The sequence below is a fragment of the Perognathus longimembris genome, chromosome 5, assembly GCF_023159225.1.
Source record: "Perognathus longimembris pacificus isolate PPM17 chromosome 5, ASM2315922v1, whole genome shotgun sequence".
Classification (NCBI taxonomy): domain Eukaryota; kingdom Metazoa; phylum Chordata; class Mammalia; order Rodentia; family Heteromyidae; genus Perognathus; species Perognathus longimembris.
In genome coordinates this window covers 30,884,342-30,909,781 of record NC_063165.1, presented here as the reverse complement: position 1 = coordinate 30,909,781, position 25,440 = coordinate 30,884,342, and the positions used below count along the sequence as shown (strand labels likewise).

The 25,440-nt window shown below is 38.0% G+C and overlaps 1 protein-coding gene across 1 annotated transcript in view; it reads left to right on the top strand.

Annotated features, from left to right (window-relative positions):
* The first annotated feature begins 781 nt into the window (after positions 1–781).
* The window catches only part of Dcbld2 (discoidin, CUB and LCCL domain containing 2), a 48,510-nt gene continuing 23,851 nt past the window's right edge, over positions 782–25,440 (top strand). The window contains exons 1-4 of the mRNA XM_048346482.1: positions 782–1,170; positions 14,636–14,863; positions 20,422–20,559; positions 24,379–24,430. Coding sequence (XP_048202439.1) covers positions 951–1,170; positions 14,636–14,863; positions 20,422–20,559; positions 24,379–24,430 — 638 coding nt within the window. The 5' untranslated portion in view covers positions 782–950. The remainder of the gene's footprint in view (positions 1,171–14,635; positions 14,864–20,421; positions 20,560–24,378; positions 24,431–25,440) is intronic.

Sequence of the window (25,440 nt, the reverse complement as noted above, 5' to 3'; positions counted from 1 at the left end):
CACACACACACCCCAAGCTCCTCAAGCCCCAGGACACACACACACACCAAGCTCCTTAGAGTCATCTCTTCTAAGACCTTCCAGAACCCAGGTTTCTTTCCCACTTCCCATCCCTTCCAGTGGCCTGAGGTGCGTCGGGGGAGGAGTGGCTGGCTGTTGGGCCCAAGAAATCCCGGGAAGGCGGGATGGGGGAAGTCCCGGAAGTCATTGACCAAAGCAACGGTGGGTCGCCGCAGCAGGATCTCTCTGGGCTGCAGTCCCAACAATAACAGGATCTGGGGTAGGGAGGGGGCCGCAGGGGCCTGGAGCTTGAGGGCGGAGCCCAAGGGGGTGGGTCCGAATTGTAGGAGGCGGGTGGGACGCTTCCTAAAGCAGAAGGCGATTGGAGGAAGAAGAAAAGGGGCGGTGACCCTGGAGGAATGGGTCGGGGAGCTAACGGGTCGACCGAGGAGAGAGCGTGCTGATTGGGTGATGGAGAAGAAGACGGACCAGAGCTGATTTTGGATTGGCCATAAGGAAAGAGGGGGCGTGTCCGGCGCGCGGGAGAGGGAGTGCGAGGGAGCGGGCGGCGGGCCTGCCCGCCTGCCAGCAAGCCAGAGCCGCAGGCGAGCGCGGCGAGTTGGGGTGTCCGTGGAGGTCGTGTTGCGGGAGGCGCGACCCTCGCCAGGTCTCAGCCGCGGCGACTCCCGGCAGCCTCCTTCCCTCCCCTCCCCCTGTGCTCCAGGCGGGGTCTCGGGGAGCGGAGGGAAGGGACGCAGGCAAGGGCGGCGGAGGCGGAGGAGGTGCAAGAGGGTGAGGGGCGGAGGGGTCCAGGCGCCGGGCGCGGCGCGCGCTGCCCCAGCCTCTCCCGCCGCGGCCGCAGCCTCTTCCTCGGGTGCTGCGGCCTCGGTGGGGCCGCATTGGGGGCTCCGGGGCACCCGCACTATGCAGGCGGATCGTCGGCCGCCGCGATGGCGAGTCGGGCGGTGGTGAGAGCCAAGCGCGGCGCGCCGTGTTCCCGAGTTCGGGCCGCGGCCGCCGCCCCCGCCTGGGCCGCGCTCCCGGTCTCCGGCTCCCGTTCCCTCCCTCCGGGCTCCTCCTCCTCTTCTTCGGCGCCCTCCTCCATGCCTCCGCTCCTCCTGCTCCTGCTGCTCCTGCTCGTGCTGCTGGACGACGCTGGAGCCCAGCAAGGTGAGTGGTCCCCGGAGGAGGGCACGACTAAGCTGAGCTCCGCTGAAGGCGGGGTGCCCCGGGCAGTCCTTCTGCTCCCAGGCGGCCGGGTCTTTGGGTCGGCAAACGCCAGGGTGGGAACGGTGAGACACCCCCCCCCCCCCCACACACGCCCGCGAGCCTGGCAGGTTGAATTGCAAAGGTGGGATCCTGCCCGCCTACTTCCCCCACCCCCCCACCCCAAGAACTCTTGCTTTTTGTACTTCGGTGGTGGTAGTGGTGGGGCCGTCCATTCATTCTTCTACAAGAAAAGATCGTGAGACCTTGCCGTGGATGTTACTTCTTTGGATTTGAATACAAGTGAACAGTGGGGGTGTGAGGAGAGCCGGGAACGGGGAACTTTTGAAGACGTTACTCCCCAAAGTTAAACCTCCTGGACGGCTGGACCGATGGGTAGGTCCGGAAATGGAAGTCATTTACATCTGTTGGAGACAAGTGAGTTGTGATGGTTATCACCCCTTTGTAAGTGCTCGGAGTTCTTAAGAGAGTGAAGGAAATGGTGATCTGTTATCTTGGATTCACAACATGTTCTTTAAACAGTCAAGAATGTTACTAAGCTTGGTGGTTTGTAGATTACCCAAGGCAACATAATGTTGCCCTAATGGATCGTTCCACATTAAATAATAATAACAATAAAAATACTTTTCAGGAAGTAACTCCCTCCCCTTCCCCCCCCCCCCCCCATCTACAACCCTTGAGAAACTTGTTTCAGGAGAAGGCAGAACTATTTAGGGAACTGTTAGGGAAAAATTTTAAAACCTTTAAGTCCAGCTTAATGTCAGTAAACTAGGGAATCAGGGCCATGAGGCTGACAATGAGAAGACACTGAAATTGGGACAGGCATGTGGGGAAGTAGTGTCTAAGGAAAACATGTGGTAACTTGAATTCAGGTACATTTTTAAACTGTAATAATAAGGTTTACATGCATAGCATGAAGGTTTTATCAGTACTTAATGTATTATAGTGTGAAATCCTCTGGATGAAGTATTGGAACCCATTTATGTATCTTCTACCTAGTGCTGGTGGGAAAAAGAACTAAGACTGATCAGAGATTACTTTGTGGGAGGCACAGGACTGTGGTTTATGGAAATTATTAATTCATTTACTTCCCATAACAACTTGGTGAGATACATGCCATTGTCCAGGAGACACAAAGAATATATGGTACTTTGGAACTGAAAGGAATATATAAGCACCATAAGGTCATCAGTTCACTTACTGTAAGTGAACTTATCTGAAAGTGTTTACATGCTTCTTGTTTTGTTTTGTTTTTTTGTCAGTCCTGGGCCTTGGACTCTGGGCCTGAGTACTGCCCCTGGCTTCTCTTTGCTCAAGGCTAGCACTCTGCCACTTGAGCCATGGCGCCACTTCTGGCCATTTTCTATATATGTGGTGCTGGGGAATCGAACCCAGGGCTTCGTGTATAGGAGTCAAGCACTCTTGTCACTAGGCCATATTCCCAGCCTCTACAGCATGCTTCTTAAACAAATCTTTGAGTAGTATAGAATCAGTTCTATGTCTCCCTAGCCTCCAAAGCTTTACTTTTGAAACTTTTCATGCCTAGGTTAATCAAACAATTCAATGTGAATTCCTTTTTTAATGGCTTGATATCATTTTTAGCAGAGCATTTTGACAAATGTTTTTTTTCCACAGTCACCTCATGTAGTTATATAAATATCAATATAGGTTAATACCAGTAGATGCTAGTGACTGGTATGTTTGGATTTCTTGTCCTTTTGGGTTGGGTTAACTTTGGTTTAGTCCATCTCTTTTTGCCTCATTCTGTATTATGTATTTGAGAATACCTTAGTGAAGATGACATGAATGTTGGAAAGGGAAAATCATGATTATAAATTCTTAGTCTTATTAAACTTTACCTACTAAGTTGGTAATGTAAGCACAGGTAACATTCAAGTCAAAATTCCAAAAGTGAATCCCTTAATATATTTATTACCCTAAATGTCCTAATGTAGTCTGCAATGGAATCCTACTAAGCTAACCATACAATCCTACCAGATTGCTTTAGGGTTTATTGATCTTCCCTCACATAACTGGAAGGAAGTTGCATTAAAAAAAAAATCAGTGCTTAAAACAGGTCTAAAAATGTCTTAATAGTGAGAATGTCCATGTGATATAATGCTAGTAATAAGGTATTGTGTGTACTCTCTAAGAAGGCTTAGGAGGAAGAGTTGAGTTTTGTTGTTTGCTTTTTCATTTTTACTTGCACTGGGATTTAAACTTAGGACTTTGTGCATATTTAATGTATCTGCTCAGGTGGAACTGTACTCCTGACATTGTTTTGAAAGAGTGGAATAAATTATTTGCTTTCCAATAATGCTATACAGCACAATTCCTCAGATTTTTTTTTTTTTTGCTGAAAAAGATTTTTTCTTTTTATTTGGCTCAGAATACAATTAATTATTGGTTTCAAAACTTGCCAACCTTTTACAGCAGTGATGTGTTTTAATCAGAAGTTCACTAATAAGCTTATAGATTCTGTTGATATACATCTTACTGTGCTGGCATTTTGGATGCAATTTTTGGGTGTTTTTGGCAGGTTCTGGAGCTTGAACTTGGCCTGGGCACTGTCTCTAAGCTTTTGTGCTTATGGCTAGCACTTTACCACTTGGACCACGTATCCATTTCTGGATTTTTGGTGGTTAATTGGAAATAAGAGTTACAAAGACTTTCCTGCCCAGGCTAGCTTCAAACTGCAATCCTCAGATCTCAGCTTCCTGAGTAGCTAGGGTTACAAGTGGGAGACTACAGCGATGCCCGGCTGGATGTAATTTTCATACCTGTATTTTTTAGTTGTAAATTTGATAGCGGTGTTATCTCCAAAATTTTTCTCTTCTTTTGAAAAGTTTCTTCTGTAAAATGTACATCTTTAAAAAAAAACTTAAAGTTGTGAAACTTATGCTGATTGCACACTTGCTACAGTAATAAATTTAAGAGGAAATTGTGGTCTAGTATGATTGAAGTTGTATTTCCAGTTTACATTATGACTTTAGCAGTTTCGGTCACCTTGTTTCAGGAGCTAACTTTCCTTATTTTATCATGAAAACATGACTATCTTTGGGACTAGAAAGTGATTTAAGTGCAATAAAATAACAGGAAATTAATTTTGATACCATTAAAATGGACTTGTTTATACCTATGGAATATGATATGTTGGCAAGGGTAATGATTTGTTTCTGCTGCTTGCTAATGTAGTAATTAAACCAATGAAACAAATGAAATTCCCCCTCCCACTTGAAAAGTTTTTATTGTAATATACTTTTAGTAGTTTACAAATGGTTTCAATTCAGCATCTCAGTTTATGAGTACAATTCATCTTGATATAAAATAGTTTCAAAATTATTGTAAAGATTTCCTTAAGGGTGTCCATCCAGCTTCCACTTCTCTTTTTCTTCCTATAAAGGTGATGAACTGGGGATTACAGTTACATAAGTAAGGTAATGAGCACATTTCTTCTTGAGCAGTGTTACCCCCTCCCTTGTTTTCTCCCATTTTCCTTTCCCCCACTCCCCTCTCCTGTAGATTATAAAGAACATTTCCAACATAGTTCTTAGTGAGTATAATTGTTTCATTAGTTTATCCTTTAGTTTATCCATTTCTTTGATTCCCTTTCCCTTCCATATAAGCTTACATACAAGACAAAGAGTGCAGAACACTAAAACAGAAACAAATAGAAATAACTACATATAGGAATAATTCCAGCTGCACAATTATATTTGGAATTAATATGGCAAACTAGTTTTCCAGTCCGTCAAGTAATGCCTTTACAGGCTTGTGACTAAGGGAAATCTATTCTGGAAGATATTTGTGAACTGACAGAAATGAAAAACATCTCTCTGCAAGAAGTAATTGTTACTAATGTCAACTAATATTATGTGTAGAAGTTTCCATGCCCTTTATTGTTCTGATGAAACATAAGGGTGCATTGAGCCTGGTACATACATACAATCCTAACCTGAGGTAGGGTGATCACAAGATCAAGGCCAGCAGTGTGGCTGTACATTGTAGTGAGATACTTTCTAAAAACAAAACAAAACAAAGAAAAATAACAACTAAAAGGACATTCTCATGTATTTGTATACACATGTGAAAATCAGAGCATCCTTTTCTGCTGAATTTCTGATTAGTTCTGAATAATAAAAATTGGAAACAGCACACATTCCATATGCACTAATTATCAGATTTTTCATCCCACAGTTTTTTGAGATTTATTGGTAGAAAATTATAAAATTACGTTAGTGATTTTTTTTAGGTAGGTTCTCCAGTGTTAAAAGCACGAAGAAAACTTTACTCCTTGGAAATAGTTGATAATTGTATTTGAACATCAGATCTACATTCTAAAAGAACATAACATCTTCTTTAAAAATAATACATTTATTTAGCATAGGTACACATTCAGGTGAAAGCAATCACCCTCTGATCTGCCTAGCAGAGAACATGCAGAAACCCAAGGAGTATGTATGTGGGTGGGAGGAGGGCCCCTGGCTCCAAGTTAATGGTTAGGATTGTGCAATTATGTGAGGCCAAGATTCAATCAAGAGAGTACTGAAATGAAGTGGACTCTCCACTGCTAACCCTAAAACAAGCCTCCACCACAACCACCTCAAAAGTAGTACTACAGCTGACCGCCCTTAGATGCCTCAGCTTTCTATGCCTTGCTCAGTCTCTTCACTGAAGGTCAAGGTGGCCATGGGAAAAGTTTTTGCCATGCTAGGCAAAGATTTAAATCTTACTTCCTCACTGTAGTTTGTATTCTTCCAATTAGTGTTTCTAGGTTTTCAAAATACGGATCTACTTGAAGCATCCCTCTGTCTTGCTGTTCCATTTTTTTTTTTTTTTTTTTTGGCCAGTCCTGGGGCTTGGACTCAGGGCCTGAGCACTGTCCCTGGCTTCTTCTTGCTCAAGGCTAGCACTCTGCCACTTGAGCCACAGCGCCACTTCTGGGCATTTTCTGTATATGTGGTGCTGGGGAATTGAACCCAGGGCCTCTTGTATATGAGGCAGGCACTCTTGCCACTAGGCCATATCCCCAGCCCATTGCTGTTCCATTTTTTAAGTTCCCTCAGATTAATAGAAAAGGGGCCCCAAATCCATCATCTCACACTTCAGTTCTGCACCCATCATTCACAAAAGACACATCTCTTTCCTTGCATCCTAAAGCTACTCCATTCAGGCTTGTGAGACTTGGAGTTTTGTTTAGTGACCCCCAGGACAGCTGCCCCACCCACAGTATAAACACAGTGAAATTGAATGAAAAATGTCACTACTAGAATTAAAGTAAGAGTATGGATTAAGTTTTCAAAGGAAATAATAAGATTGGATATGAGAAGAATAAGCTCGACTGCCTGAGAGTAGATTTCTCAGAGAGAAGAGTCAGAGCAAGCATTAGAGTCAGTGAGAGCAAAGTATGGTTGTTCAAATAATTTGTCCTCAAAACTCCCAAACTTGAATACTGCTTAATGCCTCTTTTATTGCCCTCAGCTCACTTCCTATATTTCTTTAACTTCCTTTGGTCTCCACCATCTCAGACCATTTTTTTATTTTTTAAAAGAATACTTCATTTTTACTGATTTTTAACTAATCTTTACATATATATGCACATTGTATAACCTTACATTTTAGATTAATTCCTTTTGTATTTGGTGCCCACTCACACTTTCCAATACAGAAATTAAATAAAATGATTTCTTAGTATGCATACTATTCAGTATTTTTTTTGTAAAATTTATTTCTTTATTGTCAAAGTGATGTACAGAGGTATTACAGCTTCATATATAAGGCAGTGTTACATTTCTTTTTTTTTTTTACTTATTTATTGTCAAAGTGATGTACAGAGAGGTTACAGTTTCATACGTTAGGCCTTGGGTACATTTCTTGTACTGTTTGTTACCTCCTCCCTCATTCCCCCTTCCCCCCTCCCCTTTCTCTCACCCCCCATGCAAGTATTGCTTTTGGAGTCATTTTTCTTTTTATCCTTTGTCTCTCGATTTTGATATTCCCTTTCACTTCCCTAGTTCTAATACCAGTATATACAGTATCCAGTGTACTCAGATGAGATACAGTGATAGTACGGGTAAAACCACAGGAAGGGGATGCAAGAGGATCATCAACAATAGAAGCTATGGTTTCACATGGCATGTTGAAAGTAATTACAACAGTGATATATCACTCGTTTCTATAACATGGAGTTCATTTCACTTAGCATCATCTTATGCATTCATAAGGGTATAGCTATTAGGCTCTTGTGATCCTCTGCTGTGACTAGCCTAAACCTGTGCTAATTATTCCTTATGAGGGAAACCATAGAGTCCATGTTTCTTTGGGTCTGGCTCACATCACTTAGTATAATTTTTTCCAAGTCCTTCCATTTCCTAATGAATGGGGCAATGTCATTCTTTCTGATAGAGGCATAAAATTCCATTGTGAATATGTACCACATTTTCCTGATCCATTCATCTACTGAGGGGCATCTGGGTTGGTTCCATATTTTAGGTATGACAAATTGTGTTGCGATGAACATTGTTGTGCTGGTGGCTTTAGTGTGTTCTTGTTTATGGTCTCAGATATTTTAGAGCATGGTTTCTTTCTTCCTGGCCTATTTTTGTTCCAGTTTATATCCAGATATGCAGCATTCATAAAAGAAAGTGTTTCATTTAGGCTTCTGAGGCTTACAGGGAATAGAAATCTAAATCTGCTTAAGGTAGAGTGAAAAAATGTTGGGAGGGTTCTAAGGTAGAGTAGAGCTGGACCACACTAAGCCAGGGGGGAAACAGGAACACCCCTGAACTTGACTTTAGTCCTGCTTTCTCTGAATGGAAGATGTGACTACTGGAAGTCCAAGACTTGCAGCTCTAGCAGTGGACATATTCTGGGGTTTCCCTTATTGTACAAAGCCCAGAAATAGAAGGAGCGGGTGAGTTAGGTCCACATTAACTCTGCATGAGGCAGAACGCATCTGTGGACAGTCATTGGGCATGAGGACATATAAAATTGCTGGGAACTGCAGACAGTCCACAGAAAGATAATAAGGCAGATACTTAGAGAGACAAGCCTTCTGTCCTGGAAGGAAGAGCATTGCATTTATAGAGTCCATTGCACTTTAAGTACAAACCCACATAGTTGCCTTGGTAGGTGTTCATATTAATTCCACATTTGAGTGAGATTGTATAAGAATATAGCAGTTCTGTTTATTTCTAAATTAAACAGAATGAACTAAGAACCTACTATGTTTGTTTTTCTTTTTTAGTGTGTGCCTGGCTATAAAAATGAGTAGAGGTGAGAGGTGGTCGAGGTTGTACCTGGCAGGGTGTGTATGTGAGGATCTGCATATTTTACATTCCTTTGTTTAACTCAGTTCCATAAATGATCGTATGTACACAGATTATTTGAGTTTTAAAAAGGAATGAAGATGAAGCAGCTAACTTTCCTGTGTACTCTTTTTTCATCTAAATGAATGTCTTATATACAGCACTAAAAAAAATAAAATAAATGATGCTGGCTCACACCTGTAATTCCAGCTATTCAAGAGGCTGAAATGTGGAGGATCACAATTCAAAGCCAGCCTAGTACAAGTACATGAGATGCTATCTCCAAAACATCCAGAAAAAGCAGAGCTGGAGATACTACCCAAGAAGTAGAGCATTAACCAAGTGAGCGAGCAAGTATGAGGTCCTGAGTTCAAATCCCAGTACAACCAAATGAAATAAATGGAAGGGAAAAGGAGAGAAGGGAAGGGGAGGACGGTAAGAAAAACGGAGAAAACAAGAAAACGTAAATGCATAAATGAAAGACTCTGAAAAGCTTACTTACTGTGTGATTCTGACCACATGACATTCTAGAAAAGGCAAAACTATGGATAGAAAGGAGTTGCATTATTTCAGGGGTGGGCAAGGGAGGGATAGATAGTCAAACATAGAATTTTTAGTGCAGTGAAACAATTTTGAATGATTCTGTAGGTCATATTATATCTTTGTCCAAACCCATAGAATGTATACTACAAAGGGTAAACCTAAACTATGGACTGGGTGATTTGTCATTTCAGATTGATCAGTTGTAACAAATACACAACTTCAATGGGGATGTTATTAAACAGCAGAAGTTCTATAACAATTCTGTGCTATCTACTTAGTTTTTTTTTTTTTTAAATTGTTATTGTAAAGGGGACGAACTGAGGGATTACAGCTACCTAAGTCGGATTAAGAGATTTCTTTTTGAACAGTGTCATCTCTTCCCTCATTTTCTCCCAGTTTTTCCCTCTTGTCGTCCTTACTCCACAAGTTGTAAAGTTCAACATAGTGTCTAGTGAGCACATCACTATTGGATTTGTTCATCCTTTGTCCCACCATTTCTGGGCTTCCCCCCACCTAGTTTTACTGTGAACTTAAAACTCTGGAAAATAAGATCTATTTGCTTTAGAAGAAAAGTTAGATATTTTTTGCCGTAATAAAAATATGGAGAAATGGTGAAAAATACGTAATGTGAACATAATCAAAAGAAACAAAAATTAGAATTCCAGAATGAGGATTGTTCCAGGGACAAGGACATTAAGAGAATTGAAATACTACTTCAAATTATGTTTGAGAATTTTAGTTATACAATTTAAGGATTCTAAGTTATAGGACTTATAAAATACTTCTGGTCTAAAGTTTCACAGTGCTGAGTAAAACACTTTAACTTTTAGACAAGTGAAATTGGATGCATTTGGTTAACAGTTGTAATGTACATTTTTTTCTCCTCCCTAAATGCTCCATGGTTGGGTTTTTTTTTTTCATTTTATTATAAAGTTTCACAGAAATGACATTGATTTAGAGAAAATACAAACAGATTCATCAATTCTTGGTGACAAAAATCAGAATCTTTGAGAGTTTCCTGGAAAAGTCCAAACCTTTCATAATTTATAGTGAAACATGGTAATTAACATGCTGTCCATTTTTGGCATGCTTGTGAAAGTTTCCTGCATTTATGTTTGCTGTAATTAAAGGAAGTAGTTCTGGAACTCATAGAATTCATATTATTTAAGTTTAGCAATGAATATTATTTGTTAGTAATATGACTAAACTCAGGTTGGATTTCACATGTAATCACCAGTGAGTGCATACTTATTTACCTAAAACCATACACTTGGAGGCTGGGTGCCAGTGGCTTATGCTTGTAGTACCTACTCAGGAGCCTGAGATCTGAGTATTGCACCTCAAAACCAGCCCTCTCAGGAAAGTCCATGAGACTTTTTCTCCAATTGATCACCAGAAAACTGGAAGTGGCATTGTGGCTCTATATGGTAGAGCACTAGCCTTGAGTGAAAAAGCTCAGGGACAGTGTTCAGGCCTTGAGTTCAAGCCGCATGACTGACAAAACAATAAATAAATATGCTTGGAGCCTGTAGTATAAGCTTGCATTCCTAGTTGCCTTATCTTGTTGCCATTTAAATGTTTAATGCTCTTCCTGTTTTCTCTGGAGATAAGAAGTGAAAAGAAATCACTTCTCTTCTTGGAATATTATAAAAATTTCTATCTGGCTTATTACAGATACATCTGACCTTATCTTTAGTGAAAGTGAACATATGCTTGGTGAGTAATTCTCTAGATAGGTAAATCTAGAGCCAAACAAAAGATCCCTAAGATCGCATTCCAGTAGTTTTTCTCCACCAAAATAAAATTAAAACTAAAAGAATGACATGGAGGGGATTTTCCCCTTTATGAGAGGAGAAGGAAGACTTTCACCTGTAATGTTAAAAACTCTTCAGTCAGTAAAGTAAAATAATCTGAGCTCTTAAGGCTAATAAAGACTTTTCCTTAAAAGAAAAATGAAGCATTCCCTTTGTTTAAAAAATTGCTAAGTGGAACATAAAACTCTTTAGCATAATTGATGGCCTTGGGGAGACTATGATTCCCTGAATCATATTCAGTGAGTACAACAGCATTTCCCTTTGGCTAGATGAAACCCTGCCAATAACTAGAGAAGGTCTTCCATCTAAGGTTTCTAGCATTGGCCCTAAATCAATACTTCGCAACCTCAGCTCCATTCACATCTTGGTGTCTTCATTCTGTTGTGCTGATTATAAGATATTTTTGTAGCATTTTTGGCTGCTACCTCTAGATGACACTGACAGCTCTCCTTCCATTTGTGACAACTAAAAATGACCCCAGCTAACCGATGTGGAAGAATCACCTCTAAGGGAGCCGCTGCCTCTGCTCTAAGAACTACCACTCCAGTTGTGTTCCATGAATCATTGATAAAGAATATTTTCCAGGGTTTAGTTTTACTTTTAAATGTTTCACCAAATTTCAAGTATTCTCCATGGAAAGTCCTTAGTTTTAACTGTGCAAGTCACCTGGGAACACATTGCTACTTAGTGAAAATGAGGACAGGGACTTTCTTGATTTGAGAATCCAACCTTAGAACTTGTGAGCGCTGAATACAGCATTTCATTTTGTTTTCCAAACTACAAGTACACATGCCAGTCATAAAATCAGTTCCTGAGTTTGCCATGTAAAATGCCCTTCCTTCTTTGAAATAACATGAAAATACATGAAGCTGCTGGCCTGCTGAATATGTGTACTGTGCCAGCCTTCTCTACAGCTAGAACATTTTAAACCGTGCTCTCTCACAGTAGGTGAAAGTTTAGCTGTTTATGTAGTCATGTTAAACTTACCAAATTTCCTTGAGAAATGAAACATTTGTTGTTCATTTTACTAGACTGGCATAGTTACCTACAACTTTGTTTTCTTATCTGTTGGCAAAAGGATGAAGTGTTGAACGCCATCACATACTTTAGAGCATTCTTGGCATATTACTTGTGAAGTAATCACTTATACCCTCATTCCCCCTACACAAGATTCTGAAAAAGGCATCTCCATCATAGTTTTTTTTTTCATCAGCACACATGCAAAAAGTCCTGTTTTTCATTAGTTAGTATTTGTTTTGTTGTTATAGAAATCATGCTTTATGGTAGAAAGAAGAAGAAAGAATTCACTTGTTGAAAAGTAAACAGTAATATAGGACATCTAGAAAATACTCCAAATACTGCTTTTACTCTTTTTTTGTTGTTGTTTTCTTTTTTGCCAGTCCTGGGGCTTGAACTTGGGGCCCGTCCCTGGCTTCTTTTTGCTCAAGGCTAGCACTCTACCACTTGAGCCACAGTGCCACTTGCAGCTTTTTCTATATATGTGGTGCTGGGGAATTGAACCCAGGGCTTCATGTATATGAGGCAAGCACTTTACCACTAGGCCATATTCCCAGCCTTTTACTCTTTTTTGTAAAACTCATTTTACAATGATAATCTTTTAAAAGTAGCCTATAGAGAAGACATTAAATGAAACAATTTGCCTTTACAAAGTCAGGGTTTCAGCTCTTGGTAGGTATTTCTGGACTTTGTAAATCCCATCAACATTTCCAGTCACTTAAACTACTGCCATAGCTTGTTTATTAAAGAAAACATATCTATATTTTGAGGACTTTTATTTATCCAGTGTTTTTTAAAATAAGATCAAAGTGCTTCCATGAAGCACATTTTCATCTTCTGAATAGTGAGAGCACATTTTAGACTAGTTTCCTAATGTGAGAAACCCTGTATTAGGATAGCTGTTTTTCTCTCTTAGGAAAAATGTTAATGATTTATTCAAAAGTTATTTGTATTTCAACTGATTTATTTTCACAGTGGAGGTTTTATAGCCCTATTATTAATATAGGTGATATCCAGCCAGAAATACTAAATATATATATATATATATATATTATTTTTTTTTTTTTTGGCCAGTCCTGGGCCTTGGACTCAGGGCCTGAGCACCATCCCTGGCTTCTTCCCGCTCAAGGCTAGCACTCTGCCACTTGAGCCACAGTGCCCCTTCTGGCCGTTTTCCATATATGTGGTGCTGGGGAATCGAACTGAGAGCTTCATGTGTAGGAGGCAAACACTCTTGCCACTAGGCCATATTCCCAGCCCCCAAAATATTTTTCATGATAGTTTCAGTAGAAATTTGTGGATGATTTTTCCAGTTGTATATAATACCTTAAGTTTTGTATTTGCAAAAGATCAGGGAATATACTGCACAGACCTTCACATTTAAATCTTTCTTCCTTGATTTATTTTGATATTATTTAGCTGCTATGTTAGTTCTAGTGTGTGAAATGAAAGTAGATATGTATAGAAATAGCTAAAATTTACTGTCCACTAAAAGCAAAGCTTTATAAGAATAGTTATTATGTTTTGGAAGCCAGATTTTGGAGCTTTATGAGAGTAGTTATTATATTTTTGAAGCAAAATAATAATTAAAATAAGTAGGTATTATTTAAATTAAAAAGAAATACTAATAAGGACTATAAGATACACTATTTTGTCTGGGGAGGTAAGATTTTAAAGTATTGTCATGAGAATTTAGGCACAGCATTGTTTCTTTGAAAGATGTTGGGAATTCTCTACAGTGAGGCTAAAACCCAATAATATCTTCTTTCAATACAACTTTTTGTACAAGCACATTACTGTTCCAAAGGTGACCTTGAGCAGGCTTTTTGAAAAGAGAAAGTGTTATTTTAAAATGATACATTTATCATCTTGTTAGATTCATTTGAATTCCTTTGTTACTGAATGCTAAACAGTACAACTGAAGTGGCAGCAAAAAGTAAGTGAACATTTGATTAATGCCTCTTTCTGGATACTTAATTAAAAATAAGCTTACAGTAAACAGGAAGATGCAAATATTTCAACTATACAAACAATATACAAAGTACCTAAATTTTTTATATTCAGTTGCTAAAGAAATTTCTTTAAGAAATAATGCTACCACTAAGACATAAGAGTCATTTTTCCTAATCCTTAATAAACTGTCAAACTTACTGTTTTGTTTTCATCCTATAGTGGGATAAGAAAAGCTTTGTTGGAGGGGCTACCAAGCAATCGTATTTCAGTAGAATATAAAATTAAAGTTCATCAAATACTGCTTTAATGCTTTCAGATGGGAATATGGTATAGCCTGCAATGTAGGTAATTATCATCTACATAACCTTGAGTACATATTATGAAGTCATTCTGCTTCTCACAGAAGTTTTAGAAGCTTGTAATGGTAATAGATAAAACTAATATAATATTTTTATATTTGTGTTTGCTTTGGACAATGACTATAAATTGATACTCTTTTAAAGATTGGATTTATTATAGTATGTTTGCGTGTTTATTGAAAAATTGTGTTCACTTTTATTTAGATTGGAAAGTCCTTAAATTTATATATCACATAGATAATCATGATTACTTTGATTTTTTGCTCCTTGCTGTAAGTAAATATAAAAACTTTATCAGATGTTTTATCACCTTTAAAGTATTGGCAGACTAAAGTATTTGATATCATGCATAGTCTTACATCTTTACAAAAATCTGATACTTGTAAGTTTAAAAACAATATATCTTTTTTCTAAGGTGATGGATGTGGACACACTGTGCTAGGCCCCGAAAGTGGAACCCTTTCATCCAAAAACTACCCACAGACCTACCCCAACAGCACTGTTTGTGAATGGGAGATCCGTGTAAAGATGACAGAAAGAATTCGCATCAAGTTTGGTGACGTTGACATTGAAGACTCTGATTCTTGTCACTTTAATTACTTGAGAATTTATAATGGAATTGGAGTGAGCAGAACAGAAATAGGTAGGAGGACATTTTCTTAAGCACATATGCAATAATATATTGTTGCCTCAAGTTTTGAAACTAAAGCTGTTTTGTTTTGTTCTGTTGTTCTGGTACCAGGGCCTGAAATCAGGGTCTTGCTCAGCTCTTCTTGCTGAAGTACATGAAGACTATAAAAATAGAAGTGAATATGGAAAAAATCCTATAGGAAAATGCCCTTGTTTCTTTAAAAAAAAAGCATTAAGAAAGAAGGGGAAGAACTGTGCACATTGCATTATATTCTCTATATGTGTAGTTCTTGTTTGACTCTTTGGCAGGGCTGGGGTTTGAACTCAGGGCCTTGCACATACCTAGGCAGGTGGCTCTTCACTGATTTATGTCTCTAGCCCTTTTCTATGCTGGTCATTTTCAAGACAGGGTCTCGCTTCTGTCAGATAAGCTCCTGGGTATGCTCCCCATAGTTGCTGGGATGACAGATGTGTGCCACCATACACAATGTCTTCTCCTGAGATGGAGACTTTTGGACTTTTGTGCCCACACTGCCTGAGGCTGTTACCCTTCCACAGTTAGCCTCTCATGTTACCATGTGCTACCATTCTTATCTATTGGTTAAGAGGGGTCTGGTGAACTTTTGTGCCCAGACTGACTTCTACCACAATCATCCCCAATCTCAGTCGTTCAAGTAGCTAGGATCACAGGCATGAGCCATTGCATGTTTGAGTCTTGACTCCAGCTAAGTGAATAAAAGAATGCTTAGATGACTAGGTTATTTAGATAATCTGTTAAAGATTATCAGAGTCATTTTAGAAGGAATAAATGGTAATAGGATTTTAGAGGAATCTGTGTTAATAAAAATATTTTAGATGTGCTAATGTTATATTTTTAGTTCTGGTTTATTAGATGCATTCTGAAGTGCAGTTGAAATACGTAGGAGGTGTCTTAAGTATTTCAGGGAAAAAGGCAGTAACAGAGTAGGTAAGAGAAGCAGTGCTAGTCTGTTGGTGAAGCAGCCCAGTGGGTTTGTGGAAGTGTCACACTTCTGTTTTAGTGTATTTCATAAAATTCTCATAATAGTTTTTTAAAATGGAAGACAAGAATTATGATTTGGACAACAAATAGTGATGATACATATTAGAGAGAAAGCAATATGGAAAAAATTTGGGGCAGAGGTGTAAAACTGTCTACTGATTCTAGTCACCACTGCTTGAAGTCCTTGCTGAGATTCCTTTTCATAAATTACCCAAAGGTGTCCACGTTTCAGTCATCTTCTCTGATTTTACAGGTTATATGAAGTTATCTTTTGTAAAGGTTATCTTTCAATGTCTGGCTTGTGGTAGGTATTTAATGAGTATCTGCTCGCCCTTAGTTCCCTTGTTTTTATTTTCCCTTGTCTCTCTTCACACAAGGGAGTACAAAACTGCAGAGAGATTAGAGGGGCTGAGTGGAAATGGTCCTTTGGGGCTTGATATTCTCCCCCCACCCCCATCCCACCCAAGGGATACTGACTATCCTGCGTTTTGGTGCAATTTTTGGTAGTGGTAGGAAGGGAAGTTCTCTTGACATGTGACAGAGAAAGAAAGATTATTCAAGAGTATTTGTTTACCATTTTGTTTAGGGAGATCTCCCTAAAGAATTACAGGAAAAAACATATGTGGTAGACTTTAGTATTCTACTGCTAATGGGCTACATCCTTATCTTTCCTCACTGTCTCTTTACAACAGAGGCAGGTACAGATGAATTCCACATTCCTGTAATAATAATTCCTATGTTGGTATCAGGTTTTTTTTCAGATAGCTGTTAATTTTAGGGTTTTTAATCCTGAGAGATAGTATCACAGAATCAAGATTAAAGGGAAAAGAATTAAATAAGAGCATGGTTCCATCAGAAATATTTTGAATTATCACTTAAGTAGGACATATTTTAATTGAGAAGGCACTTTTGGTTTATTTGATAGATGAGTAGTTATTTTGTATTCTTAGGAAATGATAGTGTGTTAATAACATGGTTTTCTTGTGACTTTAGGTAACTCTTCTCCAAATTGGTAAATTGTATAGACTCTTCATGAAATAACTCAGTGTAGTAGCAGTCAATTAACAAGTGATATAAAAGGTTTGTTATATAATGGTATTAAGAAGGCTGTATGTTTTAATTCATTTTTATAGATAGATTATATTGGATTAGAAAATGCCATTAGGCTTTTTATTTAGCTTTTCTTTGTTGATGCTTCTTTATATTTTTTATTAGCACATGTTAATTGTTGTGGGGGTTTCATTGTGATATTTCTGTATGTGCATATAATAAACTTGAATCAAATTGATGATTAATTTCTGACTTATGAAATATAGCTGCTCTCTAAAGGTAAAAAATAAACTATAAGGGTACTTATTATATCTACAAATACATGCGTATATATTTAAATTTCTTTTCATCCCCATTTATACATCTTTTATACTGGTCCATAGACATTTATTAGCATCATTTCCCTTGTGGATATAATTGAAAAGTACTCCAAAGATGATGGGCCCCACTTTTATAACCTCATTGAATTTTATTTACCTCCCTGATTTATTTAGGTTATAATTTAGTTTGCACTATCTTTATCAGGTTTAGTTATTGATGTTACAAATACAAATAAAACTGTTACTAATTTTTCCTTCCTTCTGAGATTCTGGTGAATTTGTAGAGCATTTGACCTATGTGCTGTTTGAAAGTCCTGTTTTGTGTGACTGGCTAAGTCTGATGTCTTTTTGGTGGCATGGTTTCTTACTGGTCTTACATCTTTGTGCATTTCTCCTATTTCCCTGTTAAATTAGCTAGCGATTTGCTTATTTTGTGTCAAAACATTTTCAAAAGACAAATTTTGATTTATTAATGCTCTTGACATTTTGTTTCTGTTTTCCATCATGTTTTTAGGGGAAATTTGTTGCTCACTTTCAACTAGTAATTTCGTTCATTTATTTTCTTTCACTTTTGTCACTATTACTATCTAAGCCTGAAAATTTTACTTTGATTAAAATTTTAAGATATATATCCCATAGACTGGTGTATATCAATTATTAATCATTGATGTATTAGTTGACATATTAACACATTAACATACTAATGTTAATGTTATTACATTAAGGAGTTGATATGTTACATGAAAACATTATATTATTACATTATTGTATTAATACATGATATATTGATGTATTAATGTCAATTGTCAATTTTTCTTAGGAATCTATAATTTGGATTAGCTATCTCTTTTACTTATTTAGTAGTTTTATCTACACTTGGAAAGATTTATTTTGGTATTGATAATACCTAATTGTATTGGAGTTAGAGAATGTTGTTTGTAATACTTCATTTATGGGATTTATTGATGCTTTCTTTGCAGCCTAATAGATGATCTTTTGTGTACATGTATGAATGTCCTATGTATGCTAAATAATCACTACTTAGGTTGATTCCATGTCTTGGCTGTTGTGACTGTTGCTATAATGAACATGTGAGTGCAGATGTCTCTTTGACACACTACATTTCCTTTGTGTAGATATCTACTAGTGAGAAAACTAGATCCTGTGGTAGTTCTAGCTTTAAATTTTGAGGCTCCATACTGTTCTCTGTAATGGCTGGCTGCACCGTAAGTAGTGTTCAGGGTTTCCATTTCTTTATAGTTTTTTCAGCACGTGTGTATGTGTGTGTGTGTGTGTGTGTGTGTGTGTGTGTGTTTATTCTGACATGTGTGAGTTGATACTCCCATGATATTTTTGCAAGAGATGGTACTGGGCTTTGAACTTAGGCTTTGTGGTTACTAGGTAAACATCTGAGCCATACCTGCAGTACTCTATCTGTACCAGATTTTTTTTTTTTACTTAGATCTCACTTCCTTCCCAGACACATGCCTGGGCCTCAATTGCCTCCTTTAGGCTTCTGACCTTATAGCTGTGTCACTGTACCCTGTTCTCGGTTGGTAAAGGTTCTTGTGAGCTTTTCTGCCTGAGCTAACCCATAATGTAGTCCTCTAGTCTCAAGCTTTCAAGTAGCTAGGATTAAAGTCGTGTCACAGGCACCTAGCTAGCTTCATTGTGGTTTCTATCAGCATTTCCCTGATGTTTAGTGATGTTGAATAATATTTTTTTCATGTACCTCTTGGCCCTAAGTCCATCTTTTTTGTTGCTGTTGTGGTATAGGGTTTGAACTCAGGGCCTCATGTTTGTTAGGCAGTCACTGTCTATAAATAATGGCATTACTTCAAAAGCTTGAAAGTTTTGGAACAGATCATGGAGGAACTGAAAACTTTCTCAGCAGCACTTGCCCTGATGAAACTTTTCTATGCAGTGCTGAGCCATTCAAGAATTCCTTTTTAGGAAATATTAGACTTTGATGTTTCCTCAGTGGTAAAAAGCTTATTTTTCCAGAAAGTTTTTGAAGGAAGTTGCTTGGCATGTATGCTATGTATCTCACCTGTGCTTAGCAGTAAGTCTGGTTTTGCTGACGTCGACACATTATGACTCACTGCATTTTTACATTAGCATACTTGGCATGAGAAACTATCAACCATCCTGAAAGAAGCTGCCAACTTAGTAAGATCCAGGACCTTTTCAAAGGATTTTATTAAGAAATAGAAATGGAATATGAATCTGCCTTCTATCCACAAGTGTGCTGGCTTTTCAGAAGATAGCCCCTCTCCCCCAAACCTCCACTTTTTGGTGGCTCTATGAGCCATGTTTTCAACTCTTTTTTTGCTCTAGTTTATTTTAGATATGGTCTCTTCCTTTTTGCCTAAGCTGGGCTCCCTCTCAATCCTTATACTTAGCCTTCCACGAAGCTGTAATTTATAGACATGCACCAACTCCCACCAACAGTGTAGTAGTGTTCCCTTTTAGCCACATTCCCACCAGCATCTGTTATTAGATTTCTTGATAATGGCTATTCTAACTTGGATGAGGTGAAATCTCAATTTTTCTTACATTTTTATTATGCATTGAAAATTTGAAGTTAGGTGTGTGTGTTGGGGGCGGGGTGTGTGTGTGGGTGTGTGTGTACACCTGTACCTGAAGTTCAGGGACAAGGCTATAGGTAGAAGTTTTGTCTGTGCATTGTTGGGCCATCAAAACCATGGAAGTAGATCTGATCTAAGAAGACTGAATAGGAAGAAGTTTGGGGGTGTCCTGATGCCAAGAATCCAGGAGGACCTGAAGAAGCAGGTTGAAAGTTCAGTTCCTTGATCATTTATTAATTGTGGCTACTTTGCGGATGAACTGCCTTAGTTTTTTAATTGTTCATTATTTAAAGAGTACACATGTTTATATAGAAATTTGATTCTTCATAAGTCATACCTGTACTGTATTTTCTTTTGAGTCTTTTAAAGTTTTACTTGGCATTTATTTTTTTCTTCAGAAATATGATTTTTAATTATTAAACATCATACTAATTATTTTTACTAATCTTAATGCCTAGTTTGTTATAATATGTGTCTAGTTTGTTATAATATATAATATATTTGTTATAATATGTGATTCTGTTATGTACATTGCAAATACTGTTGACTTAATGAGAGTCATACAAGATAAGTGCTTTTCTTTCATTCTTAGGCAAATACTGTGGTCTGGCATTGCACATGAACCATTCAATTGAGTCAAAAAGCCATGAAATTACAGTGCTGTTCATGAGTGGAATCCATGTTTCTGGAAGAGGATTTTTGGCTTCATACTCAATTACAGATAAGCAAGGTAATTTTCATCTTATGTAATGGCACCCACATTTTTGTACTTGCTGACAATAAAAGTAAGCTATGTTTTCAAGTACCTCTTATTTGAGGTAGAATTAGAGCAGAACAACTAAACAGTTATAATTAATACACACATTTGACATAATGTAGATCAGTTTCAGAATTGCAAAAATTAATCATACTTTTACATAAAATCTATATACTTTAGTTGATTTTAAGATAAAATATAAGACCAGCATGATATCTCTTGTGTTTTGAGTATTATGGCTCATGTGCGTTCTCTGCATTAATTGAACTGTTGCTATTACACAAAAAGTAACCAGACTCAATTTTTTTTTGTTGGTTATGGAGCTTGAACTCAGGACCTGTATACTGTCCCTGAGCTCTTTCGTTCAAGGCTAGTGCTCTATCACTTTGAGACACAGCTCCACTCCTGGTTTTGTGATAATTCATTGGAGATAAGAATCTTATGAACTTTCCCGCCTGGGCCGGCTTCAAACCACGATCCTCAGATCTCAGACCCCGAAGAGCTAGGATTACAGGCACCCAGCTCCAGATTCAATTTTAACAAATAATTTAAACATGTTGGTATATGTCAGAAATTCCAGCTATGTGGAAGATGATAGGTAGAGGATTGAGACCAAAGGTCAGCTCTTCTTGGGCCAAAAGCATGAGATTCTATCTGAAAAACAAGGCAAAAGATCTGGATTTTTAGCTTAAGTGGCAGAACTTTCTTAACAAACACAGGGCTCAGTACCATCAAAAGTGTTACAAGCTAGTACAAAAAACAAAAAACAAAAAAACCTCATTTGGATGAAATAATAGAACACAAAGAGCTAAAAGCATTATGTTGTTCTGGTCCTAGGGCTTGAACTCAAGGGCTGGATCCTGTCCCTGAGCTGTTTTGCTTGCTCAGGGATAGTATTCTACTACTTTAAGCTTCTGGCTTTTTGGTGGTTAATTGGAGATAGGAATTTCACAGACTTTCCTGCAATCTTCAGATCTCAACCTTCTGAGTAGCGAGGATTATAGCTGGGAGCCACCAGCACCCAGCAATTAATGCTTTTGATAGAGCAGGAAAAGTAAGACAGTGTGATGTGGAAAGTGCATCAGGTAACCCTTCAGTCACAACCTATATGGCCAGGCATAGTGACACACACCTATAATTCCAGTACTGGCGAAGCTGAGGAAGAGGATTGTGCATTCAAAGAGTGTAGGCAACCTAGTGAGACTCTGTAAGCAACAACAGTAAAGTAAGTCCTGTTTACCACATGCTAGCCTGGTGATTCCTAGCCTGTCAGCTCACTTCTGTAGGTCCTGTTCATGAGTGGGATAGCTGTGAGGACTAAATCAAATCATGCCTGGTTAGTGCCTGTGGATTAACAACAAAGCAGGTACAATGGTGATGCATTTCCACCCACCACTAAATACTTGTGCAATTCCCCCACCCCTGCCCACTTGAAACTGTCATTGTTTTGCTTCCTAATCTCTTAGTCTTAACATCAGGTTAATTATTTATTTTTGTACATATTTCCCCATTCACTCATTAATTATTGAATTGAGAGTTTGTGAAAATGATCTCCTCTATGCTTTTTTAAATAAGATTTTTACATTAGCTACTTAAACTGCAGGTACATTTGACCCACAGAACCTTAGATACCTCGCACTAAAGTTCCTTGAGAGACTCATAGTGATGTCAAGGAATGGAATCAGTATGGTTAAATGTATAAATCTCTGCCAAATTTCAAATTGCTGTCACTATGTCAGATGATTCTTAGCTTCCAAGATTTTTGGAAATCTGCTTTGGGAATTTCCTGATAGTAATACTTTCCATTGTCATAAATCATCTTAGGAAATCCTTACTTTACAATGTTTTCTTGAAGTCATATCTTATGTGTATATTTTTGTGTATATATATATTTTTGTGTGTGTCCTGTGCCACCAATAGAAACATTATTTCATTGAAATGAGTTGATGAGTTTATTCTAGAGAATGCATGTTGTATTTTCTACTACTCCTTAAACGATCTTTCAGTCATAGTTTCTTGTCGTGACTCATTCATTTGCAGGCTGGTTCACTTTGGTTGAGATCCTCAGTTTCTCTCCAAGAAATTTAGATGCCACAATGAATTCCATGAATTTTTTTGAGAAACATTACTGCATGTCCCTAAGGTTAGCAATGTAATTAACTTAGAGTAGTTGAGAATAAGAGATTCTGAACAGTCCTTCTCTAATACCTACTTAAGTTGTCAGAAACTCCCATGAACTTGTTAATATGGTACAGAATATGTTGACAGAGTCACCACTTCATTGGAGATGGACTGATGTTTGTTATTTCATGCAAGAGTTCATTATAAAAATCCTTTCATTTGTTTCCTGTTCTCATTTGTACTGAACTTTCAAGGACCTGCTTCCTGGTATTTATTTTGTTGAACTTTGACTTTACATTTCTAAGAAATCACATTATTTGAGTTCTCCCTTGAATCTACCATAGAAATATGCCAGTTATTTTTTAAAGACCTTACAATCAGCATACCTTCTACAAGGAAACATTGCAAAGAATTAGCATCTACCCCTCTGCAGCTTAAGTTGTAGGAAGAAGTATTGAACATCAAGAAGCATTCTGGGATGAAGCTCTGAACTATTGTAAGCTCAAGTTGTACTATCTGTTCTTATTTTAATAAGACTGTGGGTTCCCCCCTCTGTTACTTTCAGTTATTTTTAAGCAATATTTTTCAAATTTTCAACATTTTCCTTTACTAATTTTTCAGAGAAAGAATTATATCTACCAGTGAAAGGAATTTTTTCTATTTCAAACTTGTACATATATGTATATATACACGTCATATACATGTATACGTGTATATATACATATATGCATCCAATATTGTCCAGCAGTTAAGTAAGGATTGGTGTTTCTATTTCACGTTGGTATGGTCTCATCAAATTCCAAGTAGACTTTCTGAAATACTGGAGGTCAATGTGGACCTTTGCGGTATCCTAGGCATTTGTATAGCAACCAGACTGTTAAGATATTCTATAGAGAAAAACAGCTCCAAGTTCTGCTGGTATCACTGCAGGTAACTCTTTAGCTCATCAACGAATCAGTCTTACATAGCACATGGTAAGTACTCTGAGAACATAAGGTAGTATCTGTTTGTTAATACAAATAATACTTAAGTGCCCTAACTGTGCTAAAGGGATGACTTGGAAAGGTCTAGGCTGTGTGCTTCTGTGAGAAACAGCTATTAAACTGAGACCCTGGAAAGCTGTTGACTGAGCTAAGGCCTAGTGGAAAAGCCCTGCAGAGCAGCCTGTGTGTGTACCAGTGCATCCTGAGGAGGACAAAACCCCAAGATGGATACAGTGTGAGAGCTGAGGATGCTCTCGCATTGGGGACAGGCATTTCACAGCACCATGGGCCACGTTGAAGGCATTGGTTCTCTATATCCTAAGAGCAGAGGGAAGCCATTGAATTTTTTTTTTTTTTTTTGGCCAGTCCTGGGCCTTGGACTCAGGGCCTGAGCACTGTCCCTGGCTTCTTCCCGCTCAAGGCTAGCACTCTGCCACCTGAGCCACAGCGTCCCTTCTGGCCTTTTTCCATATATGTGGTGCTGGGAAATTGAACTGAGAGCTTCATGTGTAGGAGGCAAGCACTCTTGCCACTAGGCCATATTCCCAGCCCCCATTGAATGTTCTTAAGCTAAAGGCTACCTTTGAAATAAATAGCTTAGGGACTATTTGAGATTCTATAGTGCCTGTTATTTTAACGTGAGTAATAAATCTGTATATTGCATCAGTTTTTATTTTTGTTTTTCTAGATCTAATTACTTGTTTGGACACCACCTCCAATTTTCTTGAACCTGAGTTCAGGTAGGACTATATGTATGATTTGTATGTGTATTCACATAGTTAAATATATCTCTTCATCTCCTTCCTCTGCATTTTTTACACATTTTTACACCTACTGGTATAATACCTTATTATACTTAATATATTATATAATACCTTATTTAACACATTATATAATATATTATTAATACATCATATATTATTAATATTAATTGTGAATTCATATCAATCAGTTATTTATTAATTAACTGCTAATATATTATTAATATGTGATATATTATTATTATATAATACCTTATGATACTTTGTTTCAAGGCTCCAATAAGTTGAGCTTAAAGATGTTTCATGTTTATATTTTGCTTTAATAATAGTCTTGTAGACCTTTTCCAAAATGAAAAGGGTTAAAGGTTTTAAAAGTAGAACTATTTGTTCATGAAAGTCCAAAACTACTGACAAGAGAAAAGCTACGTTTTTTTTAAAATTCGTAAAAGGGAAGGGGATGTTTTAGGGTATAAGTTCTCAGTGCTCATCCCATGTAGTGTTTCTGTACTTGTTTCTCTGTTCCATACCTCTGTTTCTTGTTTAAAATAGGATATTTTTGTGATTTCCCAGTTACTAATATTTGTTTACTGTCTTGTTATTTACAACATTGCTGAAGTTTTTTTTATTTCATAAATCTGTGTGTGTGTGTGTGTGTGTGTGTGTATTTTGTGATTTTGGGAGGAAGAAGGGCATTCCTGGAGCTTGAACTCAGGGCCTGGGCACTGTCCCTGACATTTTTGTTTAAGGCTAATTCTCTACCACTTGAGCCACAGCTCCACTTGCAACTTTTTGGTAGTTAATTGGAAATAGCAGTCTTACAAACTTTTCTTCCTAGGCTGGCTTCAGGCTTTCAACTGCAATCCTCAGATCTCAGCAGTTTTGTTTTGTTTTTAAGTACAATCTGATTGATCATTTCTCTGCTTTAAAACTCTAGAGAAACTGGTGAATTCCAGCAATTGGGAATCTGAGGCAGAAGGATTGTGAGTTTG